The following is a 24,348-nucleotide window of genomic DNA, read 5'->3' as shown; positions in this document are numbered from 1 at the left end:
GGGCTGGAATTTGAGGGGAGGAGCCCTAGGTCCCCCAAATGCTAAGAACCACAGCACCATGGCAGAAGCTCCTCGATGGGTACTGCTGAGCTCCCAGGTCTGACACTGGCGGCCACTGCCTTCTCCCTGGCTGCAAAGGGAAGACACCCCACCCCCATAGCCCCACCTGGGGTTTCTTGCCCCGGGCTGGGTTTGGCTGAGAATGAACAGGGCTCTCTCCGAAGGCTTTAATTGGAAATCGAGTTTTTATCGAGTTTTTGTATACAAGGTAAATCACTTTTTGTAAGTTGTATGTGTAAAATGAGGAAAGGGGCTCCTCTTTTTTTTTTTTTTTTTTTTTTAAATGGGAGCTACGTGATATGCCAATGCAGGGATGGCACCGTGGGTGTTCACAGTTATCTGTCACTGGCATCCTGGTGTGATTCACTGGTAAGAACTAACACAGCCTGGCTCTCTGGAGGCTGGGGTGACTCAGCCACTGCTCTGGGCCTCAGTTTCCTCGTCTGCACGGAGGCCTCCGATTAGGAAGTCTCCCAGGCCTGTGTGCACGCCTAGGTTTTTGGGTTCTGGTTACTCTACGGGAGATTTTCTCAGGCACCTGTGCCGGAGTCCGAGATGTCTGATATGCTCAGCGTCAGCTCACGGCACGTTCCCCTTTGAGGCGCATCTGCCACGCTTCGAAGGAAGTAGGAAAAGCTCCCCTCATTCGCGCTGTGTCTCATGCACACACTCAACTTGCAGAAAAATACTGGCGGGCACGCCTCTGTTTTTAAATGGCGATGTCACCTCCCCAGGCCTCAGCAACCACAGGCTCTGTCTGGCCACTGAGTGGCTGGCAGGACCTCTCAGCATTCAGTCAAAAGAGGAGAATGACACTGAAAACTAAGCCGAGGCCCATCACTGCTCCACCACCTGCCTCTGCTCCGCGCCCGCCGCCCCTGCCCCCTGGGAAGCAGGCCCACCTGCAGACCTAACGGGGAGCTGGAGCCGGGGGCGGGGGGGGGGTCTGCACAGGGGCCTCTGATGCGTCCTTCCCCTGTGCTGCTCTGTTAGGCCCTGGTTCCAAGTCTCTAAGCCCCACGTCTGTAAGAAGCTTGTTACTGCGTTTCCTGGGCTAGAGCAGGCGGGAAGCAGCGGGGGGTGGGGGGGGGGGACTGCCCCAGAGGCCCGCGGGCTCCTGTGCTCCTGCGGGTGCCCGGCAGGGGTGGGAGCAGCTCAGGTGTCCACAGGCACCCAGAGGAGCTCCTTCCCTGGACGCCGAAGCCAGGATGCTGGCGTTTGTCGTCATCGCTGTGTTAAATGTCATGCTTAATGCATATTTGAGGCTTTGGACACAGAGTTGAGAGAATCCAAAGGAGTCTTAGTGAGCCCGAGAGGAGCGAGAGGAGCGTCTCCCCTGCCGTCTTCCCTTCCATATTTGGACAGCGTTTGCCTCGGTTACCCAGCTGTTGCCATGGAGAGCGCGGGTGTTTATTTAGCAGGACAAACATTTTCTCCAGATTACAGCAGGCTGGCCTCAGGGAATTGGCTCCTACCAGGAAGTAGCAAACATGTTACAATATTTGAGGTTGTAAAATACCATGGGCTCCCAGACAGAGTCCAGACTGTGAGATCCCTGTTACATAAAGTGTGAGGACAGACATAACTAACCAGGCCGCAAGAAGTGAGGCTGGCGGTGACCCTGGGGGTGGGGATGGCTGGGAGGGCCACCAGGGGCCTCCGGGGGACTGGTCGTGTGCCGCCTCCGAGCTGGGTGCTAGGGACACGGGTGTACTCGGTCCGGGGCCATACATCGAATGAAGACTTTTCCGTATATATCTTATATTTCTGTTTCAACGCGCGGATCGACTCAAGCGATTGAAGCACACGTGCACTGACTTCCGATTTCCACAAAGAAATGCAGCACGCCCCGCCCCCCCGCCACCCCTTAGGCTCGAGGTATTGAGGGCCAGAGGCCTTCACCTGCCCTGGAGCCCTGGCGGTGGCCGTGGAGGACGGGGCTGAGGACCAGGCTGTGCTTTCGTTCCCGGTTCCTTTTCACTATTTTTCATGGAAACTATGAATACATGTGAAAGTAGAGAGGATGGCGTAATGAACCCTCCTGAACTCATCAGCCAGCTCTGACGAGCTGGCGCTTGGTCCCTCTCCTTCCATGCCCCCACCTCCTTCCTCCCCCTCCCGTATTAGTGTGAGCCCGTCCCAGACTATGACCTCATTGCGGACGGTACTTTCTAAATGTTCCTGTGTCCGGTCAAGGCAACCCTCGCTAGTAAGTTGTGGTCACGTGACTAGCGTCAGGGTCCAGGCTTAGCTCCTCCGGTCTGCCCGTTCTCTGGGGGCAGAGCCACTGAGCGGACGTCTGCAAGGGGGCAGCAAGGGGGACTCCCGGGACAGCTGCACCTCAACTACCCTGGCACCCGTTTTTCAGCCTGGCTGTCCTTTCCTTTCTGGGGTCCCAGGGGCCCCAGACCAAGAGCGCTTCTCCCCAGGGGTGAAAACAGGTTTGCCCAGGGCTCCCCAGGGGCCTGGCAGTGCTGGCACGAGCAGGTGCTCCGTAAACGTTTGTGGAGGCAGGAGGCAAAGTCTGCTTTGTTGAGCACGTCGGTTTTGCCAACGTGGCAAAATGAGGTTGGGCCGTTAGAGCCACTGGTGCTGAGCGATGCATTTTCTGGAATGATGAAGTTTCAGGTGGTTTGGTCGGTTTGTTGTTTCACATCGCTGCCATGCCGGTCTGACCCTCTTTGCGAAGATTTATCTTCCCCCTGAGGTAATCCTGTGACTCCTACTCAATGAGCCCTACTCAGACGGGCTCCTGGGGTCTGGGAGGGTGGCAAAGCCAGGAGCTCTCTGAGGAGCTAAGAGACAAGCCCTTGGGCGTGCATGGAAGCGAAGTGTGTGTTGCCTCCTTCCAGAGCGTGTCTGACTGCCTGAGTTGGGAGTGGCCAGCTGAGCTCCTTGTCCTTTACATACAAGCCAGGGTCGGCTCTCGCAGGCAGCAAAATATCTGCTTTAAAAAAAATTATTTTGTTACCCCATCTGTTTTCCTGCAGTGATTGGCAGTGATGATAAAAGCCGGCCTTTGTTGGACACAACTGCCTTCCAGACGCTTGGCACAGGCTGGGCCATTTAACCCTCCCAGCAACCAGTGAGGTGCTGCTTCCACCCCCTTACAGATGAGGAAACAAGGCACAGAAGGCTCGGGAACTTGCCCAAGATCACAGGGTCAGGAAGCGGTGGAACCCGCTGCAGCCCTTGCCATCCAGGGCAGATCACGTAACCCTCAGCCTTCACAGCTCACTCATGGAGAGGACCGGCTGCTTGTCCCGGGAGGGGCTGTGGGATGAGATGGATGATGTGCAGGGGTGCTGGGGGGGTGGGGAGGGCAGGAGGAGGAGAATGCCCCCCCCCCCGGCAGCCCCTTGGCAACTCTACCAAACCATAGTAAGAGCCCCCTAAGAGGTCCTGCTTCCACCTTGCCTCCACCCTGTGACCCTGTTAGAGTTTAAGTCAGAGCTTGTTGTGCAGAACTCAGTTTCCCATCTCACTCGGAATAGAGCCAGCATCCTGGCTCTGCCCCTGCAAGGTGCCATGTGATCCAGCTCCGACCTTGCAGTACCCTCCTATCCTCTGCGTTGCCCACTCTGCTCCAGGCTGGTCCATCTTCCTCAAAGGCCCCTGGCTCAGGACATTCGCACTTGCCCCCACCGCCCAGCCTAGAATATTCTTCCTCCAGCACCTTCCTGGCCCACTCTCTCACTCTCTTCAGCCTGTTTTAGTTTGGTTGCTTTTAAAAGTAGAATCTGGGCCAACACATAGTGCTAGCATTTCACTGGGAGGTGCAATCCCAGGGCAGCAAGAGTGAGGGAGCGGGGAGGTAGAAGGCTGGGACGCAGGCTGGTCTCTCGGCCCGTGGGGGCCTCGTCAGAAAGGCCATGCAAAAGAAGAGGACGAAGAAGAAAGGATAGAAAGTAAAGCTGCCCGGGGAGTGTGCTGTCCCTCCGGCCAGTTGCTTCACAAGCCTCTGGCAGCAGCTGGGGAGGCGAGGGGCCACCCCCAGAGTGCGGCCTTCCTCTGAGGCCACGCGCGGCCAGCACGGCCAGAGACTCCAGGCTGCCCCCGGTGTGAAGCCATGAGGCCCGGGGAGTGGAAACCCCGCGGTGGCTGGCAGGAGTGAGGCCGAGGGGCTGTGGCTCAGCACCACGCGTGCGGGCGCAGGTACAAGGCCAAACGTTGCCGTCCATGCGCCGTCTCTGGCCGCACTCCCCGCCTCGCCCACGCAGCCCGGCCTCGTCTGCTCTGTTGCTTTCTCTGTAGCACTTGGCCTTCATCGGCTGTCTGGGCCCTTCCCTCGTGGGTGGTCTGTCTTCCCCACTGGAACGTAAGCTCCACAAGGGCAGGAAGGACGTCCGTCCCATTCTCTGACCTACACCCACCCGCAGCGCCGTGAGCTGGAGGAGCCAGTTAATGGACGGAGGGCGGCGCCCAGCCTTGCCGACGTGCTGTCCTAACGGTGTTCTTGTTCCTTCGTGTCCCACAGTCTCCTCTGTCCGTGTGTCCCCAACACAGATGTCCCAGGCTGCGTGTCTTTAACCATATGTGCGGGGCTCCGGGGACACAGCAGGGGACAGCTCACGGCCCCAGCACATCGGGGTGGAAGACGGGACGCCCCGCAGGGGGTGTGGGGCAGCGGGGGGAGAGGTCTGCTGTTTGTGCAGGACGGACAGGCTGTCAGCAGGATGAGTCCTGTGGGCACCAGGGAGCAGCAAGTGCAAAGTCCCTGAGGTCGGAGCTCAGCATCAGGGCCGAGGAGGCGGGCTGCAGCGGAGATGCTCAGGAGGCAGCCAGGGAGGCCTCGCAGGGCTGTAGCCCCTCGTGCATGCTGGGGCCGTGCTCGGGGCCAGGGGGAGCAGGGCTGGGCGGGGGCCAGGTGAGGCACAGGCTCCGTGTGGAAGTCGAGGCTGGCACTGGCCAGGTGCCCACGGTGGACAAGGCGGACGGTCCTTCGGTAGTTTAGTCACTCCGGACACCATGCTCGTGGGTCTTTGTGTGCACGTGCGGGCATGCCTGGGGGGCAGAGGGGCCCCCTAGCACGGGGAGGGCAGGATTGTAACTCTTGCTGGACATGCCCAGAGGCCCCTCCAGAAAGACCGTTCTGTGACCACAGCAGCGCACAAGGTCCCCACCCTGTGGACGCCAGTTGCCCTCGGTCCTGCTCATTTCTGGTGACCTCATCCTTTGTGTTTTCCTCACGACCGATGAGGTGGAGCGTGTCTCCGGGTTCCGGATCTTCGGCGGTTTCCTTCGTGGGAGTAGCCCATTCTTAGTCCTTGGTCTCCCTCTTCCCAAAAGCGAGCACCTTCCGTGCTCTCATCCAGTCGGCTAGAAGGTCCCTGAAAACACTGTGGTCAGGTGTTTTGGTGTTTTGGGTTCTCCGTGACTCAGCGTCCTGATAACGTGCTGCTGTGTAAAGCCGCGATGAGCAGGTGTGTTCCCTGCGATTTCCTCCCCTTGACCACGACCGTGGAGACCGTATCTTCCCGGTATCAACCGTGTAGACCGTGTCTTCTGCCCAAGACTCACAGGACGTTCCACCCTCTGTAGGTGACCCGTGTGGTTTCCCTGTTTGGATGTGGGTAGGATTTTTTTTTTCCCTTGGAAACATCATTTTACATCAGGACATCACTAGGCTTGGACTCTTCATGTAATTTTTTGCCTAATATTCAAGGAATCCTTTCACCGCCGGATGCAAATCTGTCTTCAGCCAGGATGGTTTCCTTGGTGCGTATCTTTCCTTAGAGTCTCTGCGTCACTGTCGTGGTGTCTCTTTCCAAAGGAGCTATTACCCGTGGGTGAAAACACGGCTCTGACGCCTTGTTTTTCCCTTAGCACTTTTCAGGGCTCCTCATGCTCATCCTCGACATCTCTGAGGCCACCTTCTTCATTACGGATTCTGGGCTTGGTCTTTCTGATTTTCTGTTCTAAAGTGGCACTTTCATCTCCCTCTGTGGCTTCAGTTCATCCTTCTTACTTGTTTCCTTCAATCCACCATTTCTCGATTTTTATTTATGCTACGGAGCAAGTGCTAGCCTGCGTCTGCTGCGCTCCTCCGTGCCCTGCAGGTTGTGTTCATCTGGTCTTGGCTGCACATCTTTTCAGAAGACTCACTATGGCTTTTCCCTGTTTGTTGATTCATGAACAAGACAAGGTCTAATGAGACCTAATGTGGTCAGATTCTCCATGGGTCCCCGTCTTTAGGAGCAGGCGGGCACGGGATCCAGCGCCTCGAGCAAGTCACTGACTTGTTTCCTCGTTGTAGACTAGAACCCAGAATGGTATGCTCTGCGCTGTCCCATGCCCAGTGATCAAGAGCGTTACGTGAAACGGTGTGTGTCTGTAGTTGCCCCCATCAACCAGGTGTCTGGGCTGTTTCTTGAAGCACATGGACCTGTGGGCACATCCTGCCCCCCCACCCCCACCCCAAGACTCCACTCAGGGCAGTGTTGCAGGGCCTTCCGGATTGTCCCTCCCCCGCTCAGTGCCCAAGGCTGGCCTTCTGGGACTGTGCTAGTGGGTCCTCTTGCTTCCTGGCTTCCTGCCCACCGAGGTCAGGAGGAGAGAAAAGCCGAGGGTTTATGCCCCCAGCTCTGGTCTCCCAAACTGCAGATTGTCTGGGTTCCTCTGGTTTCAGCAACCATCCCTCTCCCTGCCCTATAGGCCCAGGGTAATAACAGCTTCCCCCTCCCCATACCTGCCTACCTTCCGGGGCCAGATGTCTTCTGCTTCCTGCCAGTACCCTGAGGAGACACCGTCCTGGGTCCTCCTCTCCCGGGGACATCTCTCTCTCCACGCTTAGGTTTCCGGTAGAACCCCTCTCTCATTGCATGCTCCCTGTCTGCTCATCCCCGTGATTATCTTCTAGAATTATCGCAGATGCCTTGAGGCTGGTCTGGCTCCAACCTCAGCCCCACTCCACCTTCTTACCCCTAAACACCAAAGTTAAAGTTTCTATATAGCACAGTGGTGAAGACCTGCCCAAATGCAACAAAGTTTGTTCATCTGGTACCTCGAACCCTTCAGTGGCCTGGCGCTGGTCTCCCTCCCCTCTGCGCCCCCACTTGCACACGCCCCCTGTGCTGCTGTCACGGGGGCTCCCACCCACTGGGCCCTCTTCACAGGGCAACACCTTCTTCATAGCCTCCTGTCTCCCTGAAGTCTCCCTTGCCCGCCAGCGGGGCCCGGGGTCTCCTGTAGCTTGGGATGGCCAAGACTTCTGAACTTGCTGCTCCCCAACATCACCTGGGGAGATTTGTAAAATGCAGGTTCCTAGGCCCTGCCAGCCATTCAGTGAGAACCTGATTTTTCCCAAGGCTCCCCACGTGCTGGGCAGTGATCGACCTCTTGTCGCCTCCCGACTAGGCCATCAGCGATTTGATGTCTGGGGGCTGTGGCTGTAGGATTCCTCTGCCTTCCTAATTCAGGCAGGTAGGCGATAGGAGCTCAGTGAGTAAGAACAAAGAATCCCTGTGATTGACCCTGACTGCTACCAGCGTGTTCAGCGAAGTGTGGTACCAGGTTCCAGGTTCTGGGGGAGCACTCCATGCGATGGCTGCAGTGACTCCCTGCATTCTCCAAGGCCTCACGGCAGTTCTCTCTTTTCCCAGCTTCATTGTGGGACCAACATGAACAGATACACCGAATACCCACCCAGCCCCAGTCACCCCGCCCAGGAGCCCGTGGAGGCTGAGCCCAGTGGAGCTCCGCTCCAGGAAGATGTTCACATGAGCAGTGGCTCTAGTGGAAATGAAGCCAACGAAAACCACTCCCCAGGGCGGGACTCGCAGGGCAGCGAGGAGCTGGGGATGCTGGTGGGGCCGCCCGTCGTCCACCCAAGGTAGGTGGGGCCCTCGGGCCACCAAGGCCGGCCACCTGGCTGTTTTCTCAGCATCTCCTCCCGTTGTTTGATTGCCTTTGAGGTCTTTTTTTTTTTTTTAAGATTTTTATTTTTTTATTTATTTATACAGAGAGAGAGAGAGAGTCACAGGCAGAGGGAGAAGCAGGCTCTGTGCAGGGAGCCCAACATGGGACTTGATCCTGGGTCTCCAGGATCACAACCCGGGCTGCAGGCGGCACTAAACCACTGCACCACCGGGGCTGCCCGCCTTTGAGGTCTTTAAATAATGATTACCACGTTTTTCAACATTTAAGAAAACCTCATTGACTCAGAATAACTAAAATGTACTATAATGATGCCATGGTTGAAGTTGAATATCTGATTGCCAATAGATAGATGCCCAGTGAGTCTAGTAGGATCTTGGGAGCAGAGGAGTACGCAGCCCTGCTAGCAGCCGGGAGTCTAGAACATGAACTTGCTCAATTAGTCCTTCTCCCAGTACATAAAACTTGGAGGCCTTATGCTCCAGCTTTCCCTTAACCTTGTATTATTTTGTGATTGTCTTACTACACGTGACTACACGTGTGGGATCGTGGTCACGGTTGGATGGGGAGAAGCGGGTAGAGCGCACAGTCCTCTGAGTCTGGCCTTAGTTCTTGTGCTTCCATACAGTCCAGGTGCCTTTGGCCTCATGATGGCGAAGTCCGAACACAGCACGTCTGCAAGTGGCTGCAGGTAAGGCCAGTTAGAAGTCCCTCGATTTAGGATCCTTACAGAAATGGAGATTTGTTATTGGAGGTTAGTTTTGGGGTAACGGGACGTTTTTCAGCCTTCCGCTAGACCCTGTTGGTCTGCTCCGCTGTCTCTGTTATGAGCCAGCTGCACCCTCTCGGACCCTGGCTGTTCAGGGCCCCTAGAATGTTCCAGATCTGGATCCCCTCTGGCTCCACTGTACAGGCCTTGTCTGCATCCTAGACACTTCCATCTGGAACATTCTTCCCCTTTCTTAGGTGTTTGTAACGAAGGTGTCCTTAATTTCGCATCCACAGACATTTTTATGTCACCCCTGGAGCAAAGTCCGGCTCTCAGGCCTGAGTGTGTGGGCACCTGAGACCGTACCTCCAGCATTCTTTCTGCACCCCCTGCTCTAAACAGGAAGGGCCCACCTGTTTCATCTTCCTCCCGTCTCTGTATCCTTAAGTTTAGAGGCTCTACTTATGAGTCTTTCGTCTCCGAAGTCTGCTATTTATTTTCTGTAATCTCCATCACTCCCTCCTTTTCTGTCTGACAGGGCAGGAAGGCACAGCTCTGAGGCACGGAGCCCACTCCATCCTTGGGGACAGAGTGCCCAGGTTGGGGGGGTGGTCTGCAGCCCTTAGTGGTTCTCAGCTGGGGCTCTCTGTCTCCCTGCAGAAGATGAGCAGCAGCATCAGGAGACATCTTTGATTTTCACATTTGGCGAGGGTGCAAATGTGGCAGGGAAGGCCAGGGATGCTGCTTATCCTGCAGGGCTCCACAGAGAACCACGTGGACCAAAAGATCCTAGTGGCCTGATTGAGGGACGGGACTAGATGCATGGGAAGGAGGAGTCGGGAAGCTAATGTGTGATCGCCTCTTTAACAGCGAGCAGTCTGCCAAAGCGGATGCGCACAAGGAACTGATAAAAACCCTGAAGGAGCTGAAAGTCCACCTGCCTGTGGACAAGAAGGCCAAAGGGAAAGCCAGCACATTGGCAACCTTGAAGTACGCGCTCAGGAGCGTGAAGCAGGTGAAAGGTGCGTCTGGTTCGTGTACTTGTCCCAAACTCGTAGAAATAAATTGCATTGTGTCGACTTTCTAAAGCCCAACCCTGAAGTCGCAAAAGGAAATTCTAGAAGTCCGATGAAATCACAAAGATCGGAAACCCTTATTCTTTGCAAGTTTTCTACTGTACTTGACATTCAGAGAAAAAAAAAAAAAAAGTAGAAAACCAGCTGATAAAAAGGTATTTACAGCACAAAGCTTTTGTGCTCTGGGCTGGGGTCAGGTCATATTCAGGGTAGCCTGCATCCTCCAGGCTCAGGCTGGAGCTGAGCTGGAGTTGACTGAAATGTGTCAGCTCGGAGCAGAATTTGAGTAGAACATCCCAAGGTGTGGAGCTGAGGGCTGGTCGCTCCTTTGAAAAATAACAGGAGATACCAGGAGGCTATTGCCAGATCTTACCCTTACAGGACAATACTTGAGAGCTCCTGCATGTAAGACCTTGGGCAATCTGTTCTGTTTGTCTAGAAATGCGTGAATTTCCATCAAGGTTGTCTTTTCAAGCAGGAAGCCATCACCGGTGCTCAGTAGTGACCTCCACAGTCCGCATTCCGCTCCCATTTGTGGGCATGCTTGGGTCTTACTATTAGGTGGCAGGATATGTAAGAGCTTTAGGACTGGTCCGCGGTCTAGACTGAGGCTTTCACCTGAGAACCCAAGTGCAGAAGTCTTCATAGATGTGGTGCTGGAATCTATGAGCAAACACTGCAGTTTCCAAAATAGTTGCATTATCGAGCTCAGATGCTTGACATTTCAGTAAACTCCAAGCCCCTTAAATAACTTCCAACAGCCCTGAGTCTTCTTTCACTTGCTGCTGCAGCTGGACTTCCCCTGAGCAGGTATTCCCTCCTCCACACCCCATCCCCTGGTCTCAGGTACCTGCAGGTGCCTCTGTCTCCAGGACACGTAAGGAGCACATTGCCGTGGAGGAGGCGCCAGCATTTCTAGCGAGCCAAGAACTCGACTGCTGGGCCAGCTCTTCTGGAGACACCCAGCCCTGGGGGTTTGGGCCATGACCCCTGCGTTCGGGGTCATCGCAGGGTGCTTTAGCTCTAGGTGGTCAGAAAGGTCCAAACAGCCTTGTTTTTTGGTCTGTAGCTGGGAATGGGGACGTGAGTTTTGAGAGTTTTTAAAGTTTCCTCCAGCGTTGCAGAGAAAACAGCAGAAAGCTTGGAGGAAGTGCACACGTGTGCGTTCCCGATCTTATAGCAGCGGACGCTCAGGTGAACCCTTTCTCGTTACACTGGAAACCACCCACTCCTGCACTTTGAGGAATCTCTTAGCTGTTTTGGTCCCTTAAGACCAGCAAGCAGAGACAGAAGCCAGGCCAGCACCGCCTGGGGGCAGATGAGGGAGGTGCCCTCTCCCCGCAGAGGTGGGAGCCCCACCCCTGCTCTACCTACTTTGCCCCCGTGTACACATTACTCGCACGCTGAGGTCCCAGTGGACTCGGCACGCTGGAAACATGCACGAGAGCAGAGAAGCGGCGACGGCTGAGATAAAGGTCTAACACTGGCTTTTCTCTGGGATCAGCTGTTACTGTCCCAGGGCAGGGCTTACAGGCAGGGCAAGGCTCGTCACCGGCAGCGTGGATACAAAGACATATTTCACATAGTGTTTGTATCTTTGGACGCTCGGAGGGCTTTTGTCAGGAGGGCGGCATTGCCTGTCCCGTGTGGTGTGGTGGGGACAGCTCGCGCAGGGCCTGGGGGACCACGTTGCTCTGCAGGCCGCCGGCTAAGGCTGCGTCTGTTTGGTGAGGGTAGTACAGCAGCGACAGGCACTGTGCCCGGCCAGCCCACCCGAGGAAACTCCCACGCTGCAGGGGGAGGAGGTTCTCTGACGGGCGGAGCTGCCGCCACCCCTCGCCGGGGGCTCCCCCACCCTCAGGTGCCGGGTGAGAGGCCCCGGGATAGTCCGCTCTCCGAAGCTGCAGGTTGCGTCGGGAACAGTCCGTGGCGGTGCTGCTTCTCGTGCCCCGTGTCTGAGCGGTGGCTTCTGTCTGGATGGATGTGCCTGGTGGGGCTCCCAGGGGCAGGTGCGGGGGCTGCCCAGGCGTCCCCAAGGGGAAACGTCAGCCTTGTGTCCTGATTGGGGACCCTGCGGGCAGAGGGAGCGTCGGGTGGAACTGTGCCCGTGTTACTGGGAGTAGTGTGTACTTACACCATTAAAAAGTTCCGTAATCAAAGGTTTCCGGATTTTTCAGGAAAAATAAGACAGATTTCTGTTTGCTTTGCCTTCACATTCCTCTCTTCCTTCTCTTGGCGGCCCGGGAAGACAGTGTGCGTAGCGCACTTTTCCATGAGAACAGTAGAGCCCCCAACGTAGGGAGGGAGGGTCCCTTTTCAGGCCTCCCCGTCTCTCCTGCAGCCAACGAGGAGTATTACCAGCTGCTCATGTCCAGCGAGAACCACCCCTGCAGTGCCTACGTGCCCTCCTACACCGTGGAAGAAATTGAGAGTGTCACCTCCGAGTTCACCGTGAAGAACGCGGTAAGTGTCCGACTCGAGTGACGTCTTCCCCAGGAAGCTGAGACCCTCGTCCGCTGAGCTCACTGAGCCTCTGCAGCCAGTGGCTTTGTAGAAACGGAGTTCGGGATTTCAGGAAGTGAGCTCATACCCTGAAAAAACAGTGTAAAGTCAGTGATTCAGACGAAGCAGCTGTTGTGCAGACTCGCCCTGTTTCTGTGCGATTGCCCTTCTCCCGTGGCCGACTCCACCCCCAAACCTTGCGCGTGTAAGAGTGAGCCCCACCCTGACCCAGGGGTGACCAGGTGACCTTAGGCTCATTCAGGGGAGGAGGGAGGAGAGAGCGCCCTGGGATTTGAACTCAGCTCATGAGACTCCAAAGCTCATGCATTTTTAAGCAACCCATAGGGGTCAGGCACTCTTGGGGGTCCGTGCCCCTACTTCTCCGTCAGAGAGCAGACATTGGGGCAGGTGGGCACCCAGACATACTGATCTGGTCTGGAGAGAGTGGGTTCCCTGATCCTCCCCATCTCCTTCCTCCAGTGCCCTCGCTGGGGCTGAACCCCCTGGGAGCTCTGGGCCAGGTCACCAGCCAGCAGGGAGGGAGCCGGGGTAGGAGCCTCTAGCTGCCCAGGGGGCATCGCCCCCCACCCCACCCTGCTGCACCCTGGGTTGGAGATGGGCTGGCAGAGGTTTGGGGCTGCGGGCCCAGGTGAGAGGGAGGGAGCCCAGAGGCCTCCCCTGACCCCCCCAAATCTGTGCCCCTCAGGGAGGAGCAGCCTGTCCTCACGCAGCTCCTTCTTCCTTGCAGGGTATGTTTGCTGCGGCCGTGTCCCTGGCCACCGGGAAAATCCTGTACATCTCTGACCAAGTTGCCTCCATCTTTCACTGTAAAAGGGATGCCTTCTATGGCGCCAGGTTCGTGGAGTTCCTGGCGCCCCACGACGTCAGCGTGTTCCATGCCTCGACCACGCCTTACAAGCTTCCGCCCTGGAGTGTGGGCCGTGGAGCAGGTGAGGGCCTGGGGCTGCCTGGTCTCATGCACCCGTGGCGTGGGGACCGTGGGGGGCTGCTGCCTTCCCAGGGCAGTGGGGCGAGGGGGGCAGGCTGGCCCACCCCAGGTGGGGGGCGTGCGCCCTACCTCCCCCCTGCCAGAGACCGCCCGGCAGCTGTCCCAGGCCAAAGACGGAAAGCTGCTAGTTGAGGATAAGCTCTGGAGAGTAGTCTGTGCATAAATTTCAGAGAGGCAGAGCTGTTTCGGGAGACTGGGAGGGATGTTAGGCATCTTAGAAACGAAGTTCTGAGAAGCTGAAGTCCTGGCACAGCTGGCAGAGTGTGGCAAGGCCGTGGGGCGGAGGGTGCCCTGGCTGTCAGCTGCAGGGATGCCCATGGGCTGCGGAGAGCACTCCTCAGCGTGGCCAGCCGCGCAGCCACGTCCTCCCGTGCTCCGACCACGAGCTCCCCAGGCCCGGCAGGCACCCTCTGCACGGTGGCCGCCGCCCCGGGCCACGGCCTGGCAGTGCGACCGTGGCAGGCTTTTGGCCCCGCTGTCCCGGCTCGGGCGGTTAATCCTGCCGCGTTCTGGAATTTGACTGGGAAGGCGTGGGGTCTGGAAGGCTTGGGAGCTCTCAGGGGCCAGCGCCTTGCACGTAGTGGGGGCAGGGCGGGGTGGGTGACCAGACCAGTCTCTGCAGGAGCCGGGCCGGGCCCTGGGAGGCCCCAGCAGCGCAGGCACGTCCTGCAACCCTGGGCGGCCCCCAGAAGCCCCTTGGTGGGGACTCTTGCAGCGTCTGCCCGCCCGCCCTCAGGCCTCCAGTGGCTCGGAGCTGAAGCTGAAATGCAGAGCAGTCAGGAGAAATGATGGGAAACAGGGGGACCAGGAGGCACCCCAGACGGCCGGGACCTGGGTCGTGATGCAGCAGGAGGCTGCCCGGGCCACGTCACCCGGAACTGGTTCCCGGTTCCCTTTGGCTCGGGGGTCAGCATCTCTGCTCACATCAAATGCTCCTCAGCCCTGCTCCCCGCTGGAGTGTGGGCCCCTCTCCTCCTCCCATCTCCTCCTGCTCCCAGTCAGCTGGCCGGGCTGCCACTGCCTCCTCCTCCTCCTCCATCTCCACCTCCTCCTCTTCCTCCATCTCCACCTCCTCCTCCTCTTCCTCCTCTACCTCCTCCTCCTCCTCCTCCTCCTCCTCCTCCTCCTCCTCCACCTCCACCACCACCACCAATACCACCACCACCTCCACCTCTACCTTAACTCCACCTCCACCTCCACCTCCACCACTACCTCCACCTCCTCCTCTTCCACCACCTCCTCCTCCACCTCCTCCTCCACCTCCACCACCACCTCCACCTCCTTCTGCACCTCCACCTCCTCCTCGACCACCACCACCTCCACCTCCTCCTGCACCTCCACCTCCACCTCCACCTCCACCACCACCACTACCACCACCACCTCCACCTTAACTCCACCTCCACCAGCACCAGCACCAGCACCGTAGTTCCCTGGCTGTACTTTCTTAACAAACCTGGGAGTTTGCTTATGGCTGACTCATGAAAAGAGGAGATATTCCTTGCTCTTGGTTTTAAACAGAGAGTCACCTGCCTTCTCCCAGAATTCCCACCCAGGAACTGTCCAGTGAGGTCCCTGAAGCTTGCAGTGTGTGTCATGAGGACCCATAGGGTGGGTCCACTGAGTGGAACGGACCTCACTCCACACGCGAGTTTACAGCATGAACAGACTGGCACCATCTCCCTGGCATGGTTTCCACTGAATTTTTATCTGAATAAAAAAGAAGGACCAGGTGACTCCTCTAAGGCCTTTCCCGGCTGGTAACTTTATACCACTTTCTCTAACTAGTGATTTCTTGCTTTTCCTCTTTCTTTTGGATAGAGGAAACTTTATATAAAAGATGAACATCAAAGATTTCTTTTATAAGAAATAAATGTGGAAAACGCCATTCCCTCATCTCTGATGATGCCACCATGTGACGTCATGTTTCTGCTAAGTGTTTCAGATTTCAAAGTAGGTTAATATTTTAGCAGAGAAATTTGATATAAGCTTTGAAATGACCTAAGTTGCTTCTGTCAGAACTGAATACCCCTCCCCTCCCAAAGTCATAGGTTGAAATGCTTAGGGCTTTACTTGCAAAAATTCTGCCTGTAAGTATGTCTCCCAGAGTTCAATTCTTAATTAGTTGGTGTGTTTGTAGCAGTTTATGAACCATTTCAAAACTGGTAAACTTCTGGGGCGCCTGGGGGGGCTCAGTGGTTGAACATCTGCCTTTGGCTCAGGGCGTGACCCCAGGGGTCCCAGGATCGAGTCCCACGTCGGGCTCCCCGCAGGGAGCCTGCTTCTCTCTGTGTCTCTCATGAATAAATAAATAAAATCTTTAAAAAAAAAAAAACTGGTAAACTTCTGGTGGTGAGCTTTTAGCATTTCATAATTTGGTGTGTGCTATACTCATGAAGTATGTTTGCTTGTAGTCAGAACCGTAATGAGTGATCTCTAAGGGCTTCGCTCTGTGCTCCCGTAAATAGGCATTCACGCCCTGACTCTTGATTCCCTGCTTGTCTGTAGCCTGGGGGAGACAGAGCGCTGTCTGTGCTGTGTCGTGCAGTGGGATGGGTGACTCTGGACTCTCTCTCTTAGATTCATTTACTCAAGAATGTATGGAGGAGAAATCTTTCTTCTGCCGTGTCAGGTAAGCCCGCGATGGGTGTTGCAGAGTTGGTGAGGGCACGTTTTCTCCTGAGCACTTCTTGCGAGGTTGAGGAGATGTGGGAGTGCTCCCCCCCGGTTGTTGGTGTGCCGTGACCCCCTGTGCCCTTCTGCACCCCTGTTCTTCAGGGTATAAGCTCTCTGCCCCTGCCACACAGGGCGCATATTTCTCAAAAGTCTGTGTGAAAACACCAGTTTGACAAGCTGAATTTTAACTGTGCCCAGGGCGTTGAGGAGCACAGTCAGCACTGGGATGACCTCAGGGCGCCACATGGAGAGCCTGAGCAGCCTGGACTCGGTGTCCTTCACCTGGGAAACCGCCCGAGAGCCCTTTACTGAGAAGGCGTGTGCCCCAGGGTCTGGGGACCCCAAGAGCACATGCAGCCTTTAGCTCAAATGTGCATTTTTCCAAGGAGAGTCCACAGCTCTCCCAGCAGGCTTTTGGCCCAAAACAAGGTGACTTGTTTTGAACGTCCGGCTGCAGTGTCAGGAGTGACCCCGCCACGACTGGCACTCAGAGAAGCTGGGGCTGGGACCTCACTGTTGAAGCGATGTCTTTTTCCTCAATTGAACTGCACATTACTCCAGAGAAGGGCTCTTGGAAGACCTCTCACTGCCCCGGGGCTGCTCACTCTTTGATCGACCCTTAATGTCGTGGAAATTGGGCGAGTGGGGGAGAAGCACGGCCCGCAGACCCGGGGCAGCGTCTCCAGCTTGGCCCGGGGCCCCAGGCGAGGAGCCTGGCTCCGTTTCTCAGGCTGCCGTACAGCAAGTAGAAGGACCGCTATCATAACAGCCGCTGCGGGGGGAGAGGTGACCGGCAATAAATGACGGGTCCTCTGTCATAAGTCCAAACCTCTGACCGGGCCTTCCTCCACAGTGTTGGGAAAAACCACGAGAACGAGATTCGCTACCACCCGTTCCGTATGACTCCTTACCTGGTCAAGGTGCGGGAGCAGCAGGGCGCCGGGAGCCAGCTGTGCTGCGTGCTGCTGGCAGAGAGAGTGCACTCAGGCTACGAAGGTAACCGCCCAGCCCGGGGTGGGCGGCGTGGGGCACGGTCTCCGTCTGGCTCCCCAGTGACTCCCCTGGTTCAGACCTAACGTCAGAAAGGCTGGCCTCTCCGCCAGCCTTGGGCAGGGCGTCTGTCTCCCTCTAGGGCACACCCACCTTTGTCACCTGGGCCTCCCTGTAGCCCCTGCCGTACCACCTCCTGAAAGGGTCTGGGTGCCGGCATCTCCCACCGTGACCAGGCCACTGCTGTGGCCGAGAGTGCCTTCCCCTTTCCCAGCCTCTGCCTTCCATCTGAGTAGTGAGAATGGCCCGATGGTCCAGGTCCCCCAGCCCCTGCCTCCCCCATGCACCCCCACGCCTGGAAGGTGCAGACACACCACTGCCTGCTCAGAACCAAGCCGTTCCCCTCCCAAGAGATGAAGTGCTGACCTTCCTGCTTCCCCACCTGGGTGCATCCTACCTCCCACTGCGTTTCCACCCCCATGGGCACTGGCTTCTGCAGGCTGGTTGACTGCCCAACACCCTGGCTTTGCACCTGCTTTCCGCCCTTCCTCGCCCTAGAAGGCCATCACCACAGCACACTGATCCCACCGGCTGTCCATCCCTGGTCCTGCTAGCTTCTCAGGGCACCCTTTCCCCAAAAACTCCCCAAAACTGGGTTTTCCCTTGAAGCCCAGAGGGCCCCAAGGCACTTTGCCGCCCCGATTCTGTCCTTCTGGTGCCGACCTCCTCCTGAACTGCCTCATGACATGGTCCTTGTGCCGAACCAGCTGCAGTACCTGGCCAGGAGCCCAAGTTCCTCACCCTGGTCACTCAGCCAGCCACGGGGCTGCAGAATTCTCAGAGAGCAGTCGCCATGTGTAGCTACTGATCCACAGGGATCCGCTTTAGGCCACGTCCCACTGTGCTCCTCACCTTGTCTCAGGGGTTAATGAGGTCACGCTGTAAGAAGGTATTTCTTAAAACTAGGGGAAGTGTCTTAGGTACGTGGCCCTCTTTCAGATGTTTGGTGGGTTCTTCCATAGAGATTATAGAATGTTCTCTTCCAAATATTCAATAAAGACTTAGGTTACTGAGATTTCAACATGTTACTCCTCGAAACGACCTGAGTCTCCTTCAGGAATGAGGCTCTGGAATTCTGAATGTTCTGTGCATGAATTTGGTGGCTGAAGGAAAAATCCTGGACGTATGATTTCCTTTCTGCAAATTACTCTATCAACTTCACCCACCCTGGAATCTATGAAGTCCCCAGCACAATGATATTTGCTGAGAATTTTGAATCTGAATAAAAACAGTTTGTTCAGCTCACTCTCGTCGGATCTTAAAAATCATGAATTTGGCCTCCCAGCATGATTTTGCTGAGAAAAGCCTATGCATCAGCACGTGGTTCTGTTAATGTGCCAATTCTTAGCTTTCTAGACTAAACCTGTCCACAAAAAGTTGGGAAGGCCGGCTGGCGGTCGCCCAGCATAGGGTCGGCCCTGATCCCGATGCGGCGGGCTCTGTGCTTCAGGTCCATGTCTGAATTTCCTTCCTTAGCTGCCCATCGCTCTGAATCTATGTGGTATTTTCTAGTGTCTGTATCATGACTGCATCAGGCGTGTTATTTCTTAGAATCAGAAACTTGTGTAAAATTCTCTTCTTTCAGCCCCTAGAATTCCTCCTGAAAAGAGAATTTTTACGACCACACATACACCAAATTGTTTGTTCCAGGACGTGGATGAAAGGTAAGTACGGTGACGCCGGCCTCTCGGCCAGCACGCGCCTCTTGCACTTGGCTTGGCTTGGAGGCAGCAGACGCGATCACGTGATATTTAGCGTTTCATCATGATCTCGGCGGTTGCTTAATGGCAATTCAGTAAAGCTCAATGAATTTTCATGTTTTGGACGTTGAAGCTGCGTAGCTAAAGCGAAGGCTGCATCTTGGTTTTACTTACGTGATAATTCACCAGAATGTTGAACCTTTGGCAATGAAATCATCCTGGAATTGCCCTAAAACCCTCCTGGGAGATGAGCATTGTGTAAATGGGGCATTCCGGGGAGCACCTGGTAATCATTCTAATTGAGTCTGTCTTTATTATCCTGTTTAAACTCAGTTCATAATCTCACGTGAGTAAAGGAGGTTACAGCCAGGGAAGGTGTGCTGGGACGGTGTTGGGGTGGAAGCTGGAGACGCCGTCGCAGGATCCCAGCGGAAAGGCGTCTGCTGGCCTGGGTGCCACAGACCGGCCCCGGGGATCACCTCCCTTCGCACCCAGAGCTTCGCTCCGTCTCCCACCAACGGGCCATAGCTGGTGCCGATGGCGTTTCTTGGAGTCGGGAGCACTGCGTCCTGAGAGGGATCCGGCTGCGGCAGCCGCAGCCCGCCGAGCGCCTTCCCCCAGCTGCTCCTGCGTGAAACAGAAAATACTGCTGGCTGCGGGGGGTCATGGGGAGGAACTTTCCTTGGAAGACCCACGGGAGGAGGGCCTAGAAGTGCCAGGGTGGCCAGGGTGGCCTCCACAGGTGCTGTCGGGGATCCAGTCTACCCCACTGCCCGCGCCTGGCCCGCGGCCACCAGGTGCCACCCTGGGGAAGAGCTACTCGCAGGCAGCCAGGGAACCATTGGCCTCCTGCTCCGGCCGCGGCAGAACCACCGGAGCATCAGGGTTCACGGTGCAGGTTTCCGGGCCGCACCCGGCCCTGCCCAGCAGGGTCCCGGAGGGTGGGCCCTGGGGGCCCCATTCATAAAGCAAACCCAGGACCATGATTTATTCCTCCAGAAGCCTGAGAACGCGGCCCACACAGGGGCCCACGCAGGGGGCACTCGCGTGCAGGAGTGAGCGGCTGGGGAGGGTGGAGGGGGTGGAGGGCGGAGGGTCTGTGGAGGAGCCAGGAGCGGCCTTAGCAAAGCCCTGTGGGGAGCCCAGCCGCAGAGCCCAGGACAGCTGGGCAGGTGGCCAGGACTCCTCCCCACCTTCCTCCTCCCTTCCCCTCCTCTTCCTTCCTCCTGCTCCCCTTCTTCCTCCTCCCTCCTCCCTTCCCCTCCTCTTTTTCCTGCTTGCCCTCCTCCCTCCCCTCCTCCTCCTCCCTTCCCCCTCCTCCCTCTCCTTCCTCCCTCCTCCCTTCCCCCTTCTCCTTCCTCCTCCCTTCTCTTCCTCTTCCTCCTGCAGCCCCTCCTCCTCCTTCCTGCTCCTTTCCCGTCCTCTCTTCCACCCTCCTCCCTTCCCCTCCTCCTCCTTCCTCCTCCCTTCCCCATCCTCTTCCTCCTGCTGCTCCCCTCCTCCTCCACCCTCCTCTCATTCCCCATTCTCTTCCTCCTGCTCACCCTCCTCCCTTCCCCTCCCTCCTCCTCTTCCTCCTGCTTCCCCTCCTCCCTCCCCTCCTCTCTCTCCTGCTCCTCCTCCTCCTCCTTCCTGCTCCCTTCCCCCTCCTCTTCCTCTTGCTCCCCCTCCTCCCTTCCCCTCCTCTTCCTCCTCTTACTGCTGATCCTCCTCCCCACCTTCCTCCTCCCTTCCCCTCCTCTTCCTTCCTCCTGCTCCCCCTCTTCCTCCTCCCTCCTCCCTTCCCCCTCCTCTTCCTTCCTCCTGCTTCCCCTCTTCCTCCTCCCCCCTCCCTTCCCCTCTTCCTCCTGCTCCTCCTCCTCTTCCTTCTCTTACTGCTGTTCCTCCTCCCCACCTTCCTCCTCCCTTCCCCCTCCCCCTCCTCCTTCCTCCTCCCTTTCCCCTCCTCTTCCTCCTGCCACTCCCCTCCTCCTTCCCCCCTCCCATTCCCCCTCCTCTTCCTCCTGCTCTTCCTCCTCCCTTCCCTCTTCCTCCTCCCTTCCCTCTTCCTCTTCTTCCTCTCCTCTTTCCCCTCCCTCCTCCCTCCTTCCCCCCTTCCCCCCTCTCCCTGCCAAACCTTGACCTGGAAGGGCACCAGGAACATTCTGTACCTACTGTCCCATCAAGGAAATCACAAGGCCTGGCAAGAGTGTATTTTGGAGCAGGAGGAGAAAACAAAATAATGACCCTGGGCCACAAGCAAGTTCCCTTCTGGGAGCAAGCAAGCTTCGCTCTAAAGACTTGGAGAGCGTCCTTCTGCTAGAGCAGAAGAGTTTGAGGAACCAGTTCATGTGCAAGTAGACTGGCCTCCAGGGGGAGGCTGAGAGGCTGCACTTGGAAGAGGGGGCAGGGCTGAGCTGTGGAGGAAGCTGGATGCAGAGGCAGAAGGGACCCCGGGGAGTTCACCCCCAGACGTCCTCCCAGAGGGTAGAGTAAGAGCTGCAGCAGACCCAACAGGACAGAGCCAAGGCACCCAGCCTGTGGGTGGCTCCTCAGGACTAGACGTGGTGGCCAAAGTAATAGGAAAAGAGAACCCTCGGGTGTTGGAAAAGAGGCGCACACACAGGGTTGTGCAGAGTCCAGGAAAAACTAGTTTAAAAAGGCCATGCCAGCCGCTTCTGGCGGAACTTAAAAATGACACAAAGAAAGGAAAGATCTTAAGAGAGGAACGGCAAAAACTGTCTGTTTTATTCTCTTGGGAGCTAAGCCGATGCTAAGGCCCTCAGCCTGCCCGGGGCTGGGCCTTGTAGGGCCTTGTTTCCTATCAGCCCCTCGGGAGGCTGCGAGCTTTCGTTTGCTGAGTAACTGCAAGACTGGTTCTCTGTTAGCCTCATCCCCAAACCTCGATCTTGGGGCAATTTGGAGTCTATCTCTTTTTCCTAGTGAGCAAGAGGGTTCTTGGAGGTGGTCTGCTGCCCCGCCTGGGTGGGAGCTGCAGCCGAACTCCTGCATGCTCAATGAAGGGTGCATGCTTGCCTTGCAGGGCGGTCCCCCTCCTGGGCTACCTACCTCAGGACCTCATCGAGACCCCCGTGCTCGTGCGGCTTCACCCTGGTGACAGGCCTTTGATGGTCACCGTCCACAAAAAGAGTAGGTCCCACTTTCATGGTCATCCTGAGATCAGCACCCAGTTGAGACGGGTCAAATCGGTTAGCAGCATGTGGGGGTGGGTGCCCTGGCCCTGCCTGGGCCTAGCTCTGACAGTCGATGTAGTCATGTCTGTGGATCCCTTTGTGGGGCCTCAATCTTTGGAATCCAGCTGTGACTGTTGGCTTCCCTGGCAGGTGGGGGGGTGGGGGGGCAGGCTCAGCTGTGGCAGCAGAGGTGCTGACCAGGCCAGGAGACTGGATAACACACGTCCCTGCCGAGCCCAGCCCCACAGACATGGGACACTGAGCACCCCCTGGAGGGGACCCGTCAAGGCCAGCAGAGATGTGTGTCCTGAAGCATGTGGTGGTCCTTCTGGAAATAGTCCATCGTGGACAATTGAAAGCAGGGTGTGGGGGTTGGCATCTCTGGAAGCTCGGAGCCAGTTCCAGAATGGACCAGCCCTTGGCTCTCCCCCTCCCGAGAGCACCCGGCGCTTGTCCTCACGCCCACGCTGCTCTAACTCTCCCAGTCGTGCAGTCCGGTGGGCAGCCCTTCGACTATTCTCCCATTCGGTTCCGAGCCCGGAACGGCGAGTACGTCACCCTGGACACCAGCTGGTCCAGCTTCATCAACCCGTGGAGCAGAAAAATCTCCTTCATCATTGGCAGACACAGAGTCAGGGTGTGAGTGCTCCCAGTCCCCGGCGCAGCTCGGGGCCTCCCTCCCCACCAGCAGGTGGCATGGGGCAGGACTGAGTGACCAGAACCCAAGCCACCTCCTGCTACATACCCGTACCCCCAGGTGGGAGAGACCTCATGCAGGCGGAGCCAGGAGCGGGAGGGAGGAGGTAGTGGTGGGCAGGGAGCAGCCCAGGGGTCTGCAGGGAGGAGGCAAGCCCAGCCCAGGTGTGCAACATGGAGCCCAACTAACAGACAAATGAACACCGACAGGGGCCCATTGAATGAGGATGTGTTCTCGGCTCCATCGCTCGTGGAGGAGAAGGACCAGCACCCCAGCATTCAGGAGCTCACAGAGCAGATCCACCGGCTGCTCCTACAGGTGAGTACGCTCCCTGCACGCCCTCCTGTCCCCCTGTGCAAGTGGCCAGGAGCTGCCCAGAGACCCGGGGTGCCCATCCCTCCTTCTCAGGCTCCTCTCGTTCCATCCTGCTCCACCCTGCACCCTGGTGCCCATGGTCTGGGCCCTGCACACCTACAGCTTGTATAGTTGGGGGCAGCGTCCCCCCTTGCGTAGTTGGGGTGCTGTGTCTGCACTGCAGCCCTGGGCAAGAGGCTGAAGGACTCACCTGAGATCCCCCCCAGCCATGCTGCCTGCCCACCCGTGGTCCCCCACAGGGTCACCGTGCTGGGACCTGGGGGCCATGAGCACACCTTTCCCCTGTTCCTGTGGACACAGCACCCAAGAAGACTTAACATGAGCACCAGGCCCCAGCTGGGCAGCTCTGCTCCTCCCTCTCCTTAGACCACGGCCAAACCGCAGTGTGCCTCTTTTTATTTCTAAAACCCTGGGATAGAACCCAGACTGGCCCAGGTGAGCTGAGGGAAAGGGTTGAAGGAATCCTCTCCCAGGGAGTCTTTGGTGACTGGGACTGGGGTGCTCCCCTCAGCCTGGCCCTGAGTGCCAGCCCGGCCCCACCTTGTCATCACCCAGCACGCTGGGCAGGTTGCAGCCCCTCTGCAACCCAGGCATGTCAGGGGGTCAGGGGTCGCTAACCCCGCAGCACCAGCTGCACCCCTAGCTGCGTCTGAGGCCTTCCCATCTGCTGTCTCCCCAGCCTGTGCCCCACAGCGGCTCCAGTGGCTACGGGAGCCTGGGCAGCAACGGGTCCCATGAACACCTCATGAGCCAGACCTCCTCCAGCGACAGCAATGGTCACGAGGACTCCCGCCAACGGAGGACCGTAAGTCCCTCCTGCCCGTCTGTCCCTGTCCCCGGGGGGATGGTGCCTCTTGCTCTCTGAACCTGCTCACTCGGGCCTTACTCTACACTCTAAGGGGGGAAGCTGCCAAAAATCAAGCAAGAGTGAAGACGTCATAAAAACATAACCTGCCACTTGGCTCTGTGGTCTTCAGATGGCCAAGCATGTCTTCTCTAGCCCTGCCTTGTCCAGATTTCTCCTTCAGAACTCGCTCTTTCACGGGGAATAACATGTTCCTTTTTTTCTTCTCAAGGAAATTTGTAAAAATGGCAGCAGCGTCAAAAACAAAAGTCATCCTGGTGAATCTGGAGAACAAAAGGAAAAATCTGTTGCAGGTAAAAACAGTCTCTCCATTTCCTTAATAAAATCTCAGTGTGGCAGGATGGCAAGGGGAACCTGGTTTGACTCTAGCTCCGGATGGCAGGGTATTGACCTTTGGAGCGTGCTGTGTCCCCTCCATTGTGCAGCAGCCCGCCCCTGTGCTGATGCAGGGCAGTGTGGGCCTTCACTCCATCAGTTTGCTGACCCTGGTCGCCAGGCATGTACCTGGCACCTTGTACACCTGTCGAGGTGTTGCCTAGGCGTCCATCCCTGCTCCCACGGCCTCTGTCCTCCTTGCTCTACGT

At 57.1% G+C, this 24,348-nt stretch overlaps 1 protein-coding gene across 6 annotated transcripts in view; it reads left to right on the top strand.

The window, feature by feature from the left end:
* PER2 (period circadian regulator 2) overlaps positions 1 to 24,348 on the top strand; it is a 44,680-nt gene that overhangs the window by 5,712 nt on the left and 14,620 nt on the right. For all 6 annotated transcript variants that reach the window (XR_013363488.1, XM_077869439.1, XM_077869442.1 and 3 more), the window contains 13 exons: positions 7,662 to 7,891; positions 8,564 to 8,626; positions 9,515 to 9,666; positions 12,062 to 12,183; positions 12,971 to 13,172; positions 15,809 to 15,860; positions 16,758 to 16,900; positions 18,540 to 18,618; positions 21,677 to 21,783; positions 22,313 to 22,466; positions 22,734 to 22,842; positions 23,579 to 23,704; positions 23,976 to 24,057. Coding sequence is in view for 5 of the 6 variants with exons in the window: in XM_077869439.1 (XP_077725565.1) it covers positions 7,680 to 7,891; positions 8,564 to 8,626; positions 9,515 to 9,666; positions 12,062 to 12,183; positions 12,971 to 13,172; positions 15,809 to 15,860; positions 16,758 to 16,900; positions 18,540 to 18,618; positions 21,677 to 21,783; positions 22,313 to 22,466; positions 22,734 to 22,842; positions 23,579 to 23,704; positions 23,976 to 24,057 (1,603 nt within the window). In the remaining variant the exon portion in view is untranslated. The remainder of the gene's footprint in view (positions 1 to 7,661; positions 7,892 to 8,563; positions 8,627 to 9,514; positions 9,667 to 12,061; positions 12,184 to 12,970; positions 13,173 to 15,808; positions 15,861 to 16,757; positions 16,901 to 18,539; positions 18,619 to 21,676; positions 21,784 to 22,312; positions 22,467 to 22,733; positions 22,843 to 23,578; positions 23,705 to 23,975; positions 24,058 to 24,348) is intronic.

The sequence above is a fragment of the Canis aureus genome, chromosome 24 (genome assembly GCF_053574225.1).
Source record: "Canis aureus isolate CA01 chromosome 24, VMU_Caureus_v.1.0, whole genome shotgun sequence".
NCBI classification, from domain to species: Eukaryota; Metazoa; Chordata; class Mammalia; order Carnivora; family Canidae; genus Canis; species Canis aureus.
The sequence above is the reverse complement of the archived record's forward strand: the minus strand, read 5'-3'. Positions and strand labels throughout refer to the sequence as shown.